Source organism: Lactuca saligna, chromosome 2 (genome assembly GCF_052625555.1).
Source record: "Lactuca saligna cultivar CGN05327 chromosome 2, ASM5262555v1, whole genome shotgun sequence".
NCBI classification, from domain to species: domain Eukaryota; kingdom Viridiplantae; phylum Streptophyta; class Magnoliopsida; order Asterales; family Asteraceae; genus Lactuca; species Lactuca saligna.
This window is the reverse complement of record NC_136418.1, coordinates 13,927,421-13,937,176: the sequence shown is the minus strand read 5'-3', so window position 1 is coordinate 13,937,176 and position 9,756 is coordinate 13,927,421. Positions and strand designations below refer to the sequence as shown.

General features: G+C 34.5%; 1 protein-coding gene and 1 long non-coding RNA gene across 2 annotated transcripts; both read left to right on the top strand.

Moving 5' to 3' along the window:
• Positions 1–1,835: 1,835 nt before the first annotated feature.
• LOC145028766 (uncharacterized) lies at positions 1,836–2,754 on the top strand. Its single transcript, XR_013676174.1, has 3 exons — positions 1,836–2,029; positions 2,114–2,300; positions 2,423–2,754. It is a non-coding gene; the product is annotated as an uncharacterized LOC145028766 (long non-coding RNA).
• Positions 2,755–4,458: 1,704 nt separating this feature from the next.
• On the top strand, positions 4,459–5,419 carry LOC145028765 (non-specific lipid transfer protein GPI-anchored 20-like). Its single transcript, XM_078977507.1, has 3 exons — positions 4,459–4,830; positions 4,939–4,971; positions 5,065–5,419. The coding sequence occupies exons 1-3, from the start codon at positions 4,500–4,502 to the stop codon at positions 5,325–5,327; spliced, it is 627 nt and encodes a 208-aa protein (XP_078833633.1). The 5' UTR covers positions 4,459–4,499; the 3' UTR covers positions 5,328–5,419.
• The last annotated feature ends 4,337 nt before the right edge of the window (positions 5,420–9,756 follow it).

Here is a 9,756-nt window from a genome sequence, read left to right as displayed (position 1 = left end):
GATACTTACCACTAATACACCACTCCACATCATTATTTTTATTTTTTTAATTCAAAAATACAATAAAATTACATTTTTAATAATTAAAAGCCATTCATTTTTTTAAACTAGTATTTCATTAATTATAAAAATAAAATTACAACTTCAAACTACATTAATTAATCTAGAAAAAAAACATTACATTAATTAAAAAAACAAACAAACATACATATAAAAAATTAATCTTCATTCATGTTATGTTGGTACAAATGTTCCGCGACATCTTCTCGAAGATTAAAAAACGTTTCACTGTTATGAATTTCAACAACTCGCTCTAAAAACTCATTCGTTGCGGGTACGAACTCCTCAATTGGAATGACAACGTCGTTCGGATCATACATGCAAATCGCTCGACCTGCATCTTCAATAATCATATTATGCATTATAATGTATGCTAGGACCATTCGTTTGATTCTTTCTTTATCCCAGAGTCGTGTAACATATTTCACTACATGTCATGTCTGCTTAAGGACTCCAAATGCTCTTGATATCCTTTCTCACCGACTCCTGTTTTTTTGTAAACAACTTTGTCTTTTCACTTCGAGGAACCGAGTATGCATTCATCAATGTAGAATAATTCAGGTATATCCCATCATCAAGGTAGTAACCGTATTTCTATACGTGCCCGTTCACCGTGAACGTCATATTAGGTGCTTTGCCGGTCCAAATATCGTTGAAAATAGGAGACAGTCCAAGAACATTAATGTCGTTGTTAGACCCCGCTACTCCGAACAAGGCATGCCATATCCACAAATCTTGAGATGCAATAGCTTTTAGGATGATAGTTGGTTCACCTATATCTCCTCGAGTGAACTGACCATGCCATGTATTTGGACATTTTTCTCAAGCCACATGCGTACAATCTAGACTGCCAAGCATACCCGAAAATCCATGCCTCTCTTCATGAGTCGAATATAATCTATCAATCACGTTGAGTAGGTTTGCGCAAATATTGTTCGTGAAAAACCTCATACACACATGCAGAAAACCAATCTACACATTCAACTGTGGTCCTCTCGGATACTTTCAAGTATTCATCAGATGAATCAAATGCTATACTGTATCCCAAATACCTAAGAGCAGCCGCACATTTTTGTATACTACTAAAACTCATTCTTCCTCTAGCGTCGGGTTTTTGTTTGAAAAATTCATAATGAGATTCTAAAGCATTACTAATACGTAAAAATATAGCCTTATTTAGACGGAAACGACGTTCGAAAGAGTCGTCATTATAAAGACAATTATCGGCAAAGTAATCACGTACCAATTAGTCGTTTGCGGCTTGGCGATCACGATTGACGACCGCCCTTGTACGGGCAACATTCGAACTTTCTTCGTCGTGAATGTGTTGCACAACGTTGAAGAATGTCTCGACGAATTCTACGTCGTCATCTGAGTCAAAAGTTTTTAAGAATTCCACGTGTTTTGTGGAATCCATGTGCATGTGTTTTGTGGTTTTAGAGAATGAAGGTTAGAATTAAGATGTAAGTTTTGGTGAAAATAAAAGGTTTATTTACGTGTATTGAATTCAGATTGAAAAAAAAGGCCAAAAGACCGTTCAACGGTCAATAAACCAATGACCAATCAACTTTTCCTTTTAAACTCGTCGTCGGGAACACGAAGAACAATGACCACACCCCACCACGAAATGTCGGGGTGGTGTGCATGAAATTTTCTCGTGGCCACATGGACCACTGATGCTCTAGTTGAGAGTATACCGGATGGTCTAACAATGGTCTAACTGATGGTCTTGCCACATGTATTACTCCCTTCGCCAATCCCACCGTCACCCACCACCACTATGTCGATGAATATCTATTTCTTCCGCAATCGGTGATGCGATACAAGAGGTTATTTCAACTGTATCTTCCACCTTTTGTTTCTTTTTTTTCATGCCAAGTTCTGATTGAACAACCACTACCACAATTATCGATTTGTCTGTGAACGTCGCCACCATGAGCTTTTGGGATGTTTCTGCTTTCTTCTTTAGGTATGTTGTGGTCGATATTGATCTGACATATCCATCCTTTTTAATTTCTCTTGATTTACTACATTTGGCTTACTCATTTTTAAGGGTTTATCTGAAAAGTGGCGGCGATCAGAGTGCAATAACAAATTCAAGAAATCGACCAACTCTCCACAGAAGACGCAGTCATCACAATTTCTTCTCCTCTCCATCTTCTTCTCTCTAGAAACTGCCGCCACCCTTATCGACTCAGCTTCCGATATCCAATCTCCACCGCCGCCAACTCTCCGATTAGGTAATGAATTTCCTTTTTTTTTTTTTTTTTTTTTTTATCATATATGTCTATAAATCTCGATATGTCCATATCTGTACTGGTTTTGTGTCTGATATCTTAATTATCTGATTTGCCAAAGAAAGGCTTATCAATGACATCAAGTGTACCAAAGTCGGCGTCATTGACCCGATTGAACTGGATCAAAAATAAAAGTCAAAAAAGAAGGATGGTGATCAACAAAAGAAGAAGATTAAAAAAGATGATCAAAAGATTGGGGGTTTGGGCATCGAGGAAGAGAATTTCATTGATAAAAATGTCGGAAGATTCGATTTGGGTGACTGGAGTTAGGGGTTCGATCTATGAGTGGTTTTTTTTGGAATGGTGTGCAGTGGGTGATTGCACCTCATGAATTCGATGTACAAGCTGGTTATGTAGTGTTTGTGTTCTTGATCAATCACACAGTTCTTGCTCTTTCTGAAGCAGGAATCTTATATCAGGTTCTTCCATGGAATCTTGATTCTTGTCTTTTTGTGTTTTTTAATCACTGATATATATATATATATATATATATATATATATATATATATATATATATATATATATATATATATATATATATATATATATATATATATAGAGAGAGAGAGAGAGAGAGAGAGAGAGAGATTTTTATTTGCTAATTTGCAGATGAAACTAAGTGAAAATTCACAGCCCAGATGGGTGGAGTACACACCAATTCAAGATTCTATCAAATCTCGTGTTATATCACATAACATCGAGTGAGTTGGATGAAATAATTTTATATTTAGCCAATAAATTAATGACATCACATCCATATTGTAAAATATAAATACAGGAGGATCTGGATCTATTTCTAGAAGAAAAATGGGCTGCTCTTGGAGCTTAGTGAGGCTGACCCTCCAAGGTTATCTTTTTTTTTTTTTTTACCAATTTAAAAAAAAAAATCTGAAAAGGGCATTTAATGTTTTTTCACAAACATGCGTAGATGGATAAACCATGGGAACTCACTCACATGTCTTCCTTCCTCTTCATTGCACTTACTGTTTTTATATATAAAAATAAAATTTTTATCGACTTTTTTTAAAACAATGTGATAAGATATATTTATGCTGACTTTTTAGGGGACCTGGTAGATGTAATCATGTTGCAGCTTTGTATGATTATAAATTGGTTCATGTATTTGGAGGAACTTCAAAGTCTAAATCTTTGAATGATTTATATTTTATACTCAAAGCTTGTAACGACAAACAAACTTTTTCTTCAAAACGGAGCGTTTTCTCAAACGTTAGAAACTAAAGATCCCGAACGCTCTTAAACACTTTATGCCAAACACGCCCATATATATATATATATATATATATATATATATATATATATATATATATATATATATATATATATATATATATATATATATATATATAGAGAGAGAGAGAGAGAGAGAGAGAGAGAGAGAGAGAGAGAGAGAGAGAGAGAGAGAGAGAGAGAGAGAGAGAGAGAGAGAGACGCGCGCAAAGGAACCGACAAATAGCTTGACTTTGAAACGATGTGTATAAACCTTTGTTTATTCATCTGATTATAGAAATTTGATTTTATTATTCTTGAAAAATATTCATCTTTTTGTTCCGGATGATGTGGTTTTCATCCATCACCTCGATCTGGTTGTTGTGGAGTGTTTGTTATGTGGGACTAAAAGCTACATTGCAGGAGGTGGCAACGGGAAGAAAAAAAAAATTTAATCTTCTAATTTATAATTTCTGAATATAAATAAAATCATAATTCATCTCTCTTAATATATTTTTATTGTCACATTTAATAGGGCATGAAGAGATATTTTAGTGTATGATATCTTGAAGCTAGAGTGGTTTGTTGTTCGTTCCCTAGTTTGTATTAAACTTTGACTTCAAAATATGGCAGGCTGCATATATATAAGGCATGATCCTATTATTAGTTTTGTTTTTTAAATAAATTACCGGTTTTAGGTGGCTTACCAAATCTAACGAACCAATAATTTAATAAAAAAAAGTCAAAAGCTTTGATCATTAAAGACACATAATTGTTGAAGTTAGTTGAACTACATAACCACCTTCTCACTCGATTCAAAATTCTTCCATCTATAAATTTCTTTGTTTTCTTTGTTTTCCTTCACTCTATCAATACAATCCATCTCCAGCCACAAACCAAAACTTGATCCTAAATATGGCTTTCCGATGCTTAATTCTGACCTTAGCTCTGGCATTATGTTATGTGGTGTCACCTGTTTACACTCAAATTAACACTCCATGCACCCCATCAATGATAACTACCTTCACTCCATGTTTGAACTTCATAACCAATAGCACCACAAACGGAAGTTCTACACCAACCTCCGATTGTTGCAATTCTCTCAAATCCATCACAAGTAGTGGCACAGATTGTCTCTGCCTAATTGTTACAGGCAGCGTACCCTTCCAAATTCCCATCAACCAGACCCTTGCCATCTCTCTGCCACGTGCATGTCGCATGCCCGGTGTGCCTCTTCAGTGTAAAGGTTCGTATATTGATACAACAACATTTTCCTTTCAACAAAAGTATCGTTTGTATAAGAATCTGTCGTGATTTTTTCTTACCATTTATGTTTTCATTTCAAAATTTGCAGCTGCTGCAGCAGCTCCTATTCCTTCTTCGGCAGGTAATAATCATTTCAATGTTCTCTTAAAACGCTTCTTTTAGGCTTGTGTATCAACCCATTCAGAATAGTTATTGCTTGTTTTGAAATGGATAGGGCCAGCTCCATCTCCAGGAAGTAGTTCTAATGTACCAGAGACGATGACACCAACCTCAGCACCTGAATCAAAAACAACACCAACTTTGGCACCACAATCTGATATGACACCAGACTTATCGCCACCATCTACCGGTGTGGACACTACCAATCAAGGGAGTCGTCCCACCGTAACACCGTCAGCTGCTGCTTCCAATTATGTCTATTCACCGTTTATTCTAGTTGGGACTGGAGTAACCTTCATAGGGTATTTATTGTTCTAGAGAGAGGATTTCTCATGTAGTCATCTTCATATGGTTTATCATTACATTGTATTTAAAATTATTCTTTGAGTAATAATTTATATATTGTTTTATCATTTCATTATATTTATGATACTTGTTTGAAGGGGTGAGGTAAAATAATAGAAACAAAAAAATTCAATACCAAATCATTATGATCAACAACAAAATTAATCATTAAAATTAAATCGTAATAAACATCTCTTATGTTAGGAAGTACCAACGAATATAGGAAAACAACATTTAAATATTATAAATATACAATCAAAGAGCAGCTTCTATGGGGAAACTGATAATATGGAAAAAACCAACGCGGAGGAGACCATAGAGAAAGATCAACAAGTAAAGAATGTAGTTACAAAGCAAGAACTAAAGAATTACAAGCTTCAAAGGGTCGACATGTGTGTGTTTATGAGAGAAATTAATTGCATGTGCATTCCAATATAAGACCATCCCGTACACACTTTCCCTATTCTTCTTTTGTGGAATGCTCGTGGTGGGCTTTGTAGACACCATGGTCGATCACACCCAATAACAAAGCGAGAGACATTAATTTATCCGTTCTTTGATGTTTAGACTAACGGTTTCCAACAGCTAATAGGTAAAAAGAAAAAATATCAAAATTTTAAAAGTAACCTATAAATTTACCATTTCAAAACATTATTTTTCACACAATTCTTTTCTTCTTTTATTATATATGTACATAAATTTTGCAATCTCTCTATCACGGAAAAAAATAATAGCCCGCCAGTGACATTTATTAGCCAAATTTAATATAGTTAAAATCTTTAGACATATTTAAACATAACAAATGTGACAATTATTAGCCACATTGGAACAATATGACCAAATGTCATCATCGGCCACAAATTTATTAGATATATGGAAAAAATTTGTGATGGTTTTTATAAGAGAGGATAGATTATTATATGGTCACACGAAGCAAATGTATATGTGATTGTACATGGAACAAATATTGACATTTGAATGTAGTGTAGCTAATCACAACCCAAAAATTAACTCTAATTAATAATCAGGATTTTAACCCCATAATTGAAGGTAAAACTTATACTTTAACTTAGTAAGGGCAAAATACCATTTTGATGTTCCCTTACATGACCCAACCAGACAAGGTCCAAAACTCCTAATTACCCAAGACCCAAAGATTTCTCAAGATTTTTTTCTGGGCGTACGCCCTGCATACTCCTAATTACGCTCAACGTATAACTCGTTCTCGAAAGGGTTACGAAGCCGCAACCCATTACAACAGGCACTCTGTTTCACTGGAATTGGTGGCCTGTATTTATCAACAACAGGTTGATCAGAAGTAACTGAGTTAGAAGCAACAAATTCATAGTTCAAGGAGTCATTGGATTGTTCAATAGTGTTCTCCTTGTTCTCATCTTCCGCTACTTTACCTACACAGGAAGTAGAAACATCAGTATTCTTCACCTCAACACCCTCAGTTGGCCTTTATTGTTTAGTCTTAACTGAAGCTGGAGCAGGGGTTTAGCCATACTGAGCAGGCATTTCTTCCTCATTGGTCTCAAGATGTGGGTTATAGTTGTGATTAAAAGGAGGTGGTACATTGTGATACCTTAAACCCTTGGTTTGATTATCTTTAAAACTCAATTGTTTTTCTACTAAGGACTCGACTGTCTTACTTGACGCAGTATAATTTTTGAAACTAACATCTATTTTTCCACACTTAATTTTCAAAGCGTCAAGTTCTTCAGTTACAACAACAAGTTTTTTCTTAATGTGATCGTAATTTTCACACTTGTTGCTGTAATCTTCTTGCAGTTTTCGGAAATCCTTGATTTTGGCTTCTAATTATGCTTTTAAGGGTTTTTGACCTTTCCTTAGAGTATAGCCTTCATATTTAAGGTCCTCATTTTCTCTTTTTAATAAATCGATTTGATCGTGAAGAAATTTAATCGTAGCTTCACAAGATGGAGTACACGAAACTTCATTTACCGGAATGGATGAAGAACTCATTTTTATTAAAAAAAATATATATTCCCCTTTGACTAAAAACTCAAAAGTCAACCTTAAAAGCCAAATTTAAAAAGTCAAACTTAAAAGTCAAACCGAAAAGCTAAATTTGAAAATTAGAAAGTTAAACGAGAAAGTCAAAGTTCAAATTTAAAGTCAAAGTCAAAATTTTAAGTAAAAACTCAAAAATAAAAGTCAAAAATTAAAAACTATAATTTTTGGGTGAAAAAGGAATTTTCAAAATAAAAGTAAATTGTTGTTGGGGTGAAAAGTGTTAAAAATACGAGAGTTGAATCGAAATAAAGACGCTTTAACTTTTAAAAATGGAAGGAAGAAACCATCCAACAAGCTAATTCAGATGGTAAGGCCTTTCTTTGATTAAGGGGATGGCGCAAGTTTGATTCCTAGCTACTACAAATTCCCTTCCTTTTTTTTAATAAGATGTTGCGAAGTCTTGAGCTGACCAGGATCTCCGACGACCGAAGCCTCGCACACCGTTCGAAGCTACTTAGCCGAGAATACCGTCTGAAGCCGCACACTCCGAGCTGCACACCTTCAATATATTCGCAAAAAAACGACGTTTTTCACCACTTTTTGCTCCAAAACTCGATCAAAAACTCGTTTTTATAAAAATGCAAAGAAGAAACCCCCCTTATTTTTTAGAGATCTATCCAAAAACGCAAATATATTTTCAAAATAAGATCAAATAAGCTCCATATCTGACAAAATTGACTGATACAATCCAAGCTCTGATACCACTTGTAAGTCCCCAATCTGATTGTGTATCAATCAGATCCAATTGATGGTGCAGAATCTCAATCAATTGGATGATGTCAGATCAAATAGAAGAGAAGAAGAAGAAGATGATGATGAATATTATGTATTGATGATATGAATTATGCTCCTTACCATGGGGGGCTTAGAGGGAGGGCAAAGTGGGCAGCTGCACAGGGCCTAATTTTTTTGATTATATATTTTTATTTAAAAATATAAAATTATAATAAAGATAAGGGCCTTTTTTTTTCTTGTTCGTCCTGGGACTTTAAGAATATTTCATTTTTCAGGACCGGCCCTGCTCCTTACACCAGATTCTCGCTCACATACATTATTATTCTCTCTAGTTTTCTCTCTACAAGATGCTCCTCTCTTCTTACTCTTCTCTAGGCCTTCTTACTGTACACTTGCATGCACTCCTCACCCTATATGTATGAGACACCATCCGTACACCCGTGTACGACCGTACACAGGTGTGCGGCCGTACACACGAGTACGGCCGTATACAGCCACAAAATTACATATTATATTATAGAAAAATATATTTTCCTAGAAAAACAAAGTATAAACCATAATTTTGACCCAATATTAACTTTACTAATTAATTTTTTGGTTTGTTTATAAACAGGCAAACCTTGAAGCAACTGCATTCAGGACCAAAAAAAAAAAAAATTCAAACTACAATCAGTTGCTGATGTTATTTTCAGATGATAGAGCATCGGGATCAAAAGAAAAAACAACAAAAGAAAAAAAAAATGTCCGGTTAAGCAAATCCAAAGAAATCAAAATTGAAAAAATTGCTGATGTGGATAAACTAATGGCAAACAAGGAGGTAATTTTAGAGATCGAAGACAAAGATGATGATGAGGACATTCAAATAGTGTCAGCAACATATGTTTCACCTGATGGGAGTTCAAAAGCCAAGAAACTGGAGAGTAAAAAAAAGAAAACTAGAAAAAAAAACTTCAAGATGAAGATGAAGTAGTAGCTGAACCTGAACCCCAACCTCAACCAGAATCTTTTGAACACAATATTGTGCAAACATTTAAAGAAATCGTTGATGTTATGAGGGAAGGGAACAAATCTCGTGACTATACAGGTGAGGAAATCGAGAAAGAGTTAGAGTTGATGGGTTTGGATGACAATGAATTCGCAGATGCTTTCATATATTTGTTGTGTAATCAAGCCGACGCTAGGACAATTTTTAGTTCATCAATGAAGATGTGAAAGATCTTTTTATTGATTCATATTTTTCGGTTTTATGGGATTTTTTTATAGTAGGTTGCATTGGACTTCATTTGTAAGAGGGGGAATTTTGATTTTCTGTTTTTTTTTTTTTTTTTTTTTTTGTTGTTGACTTGAGTTTATTTGATTAGTTGATTGTTTGATTAAATGTTTTTGATTGATTTTGATTTTCATTGTAGTTTATTCATATTTTTTACATGTTCTACGCATGATATGTAAATAAGGGTATAATTGTAATCTTTTAATTTTCTTCTCTTTCCCCTCCTAACTCGGGAACACATAAACTAAAAATTTTACTTTCATTTCCTTCGAACTCGGGAACACGGATTAAATAAAATTTTCCTTCCCCTATCTTTCCTTCCGTTAATATTTTCCCTCCCTATCCTTTAATGAATTT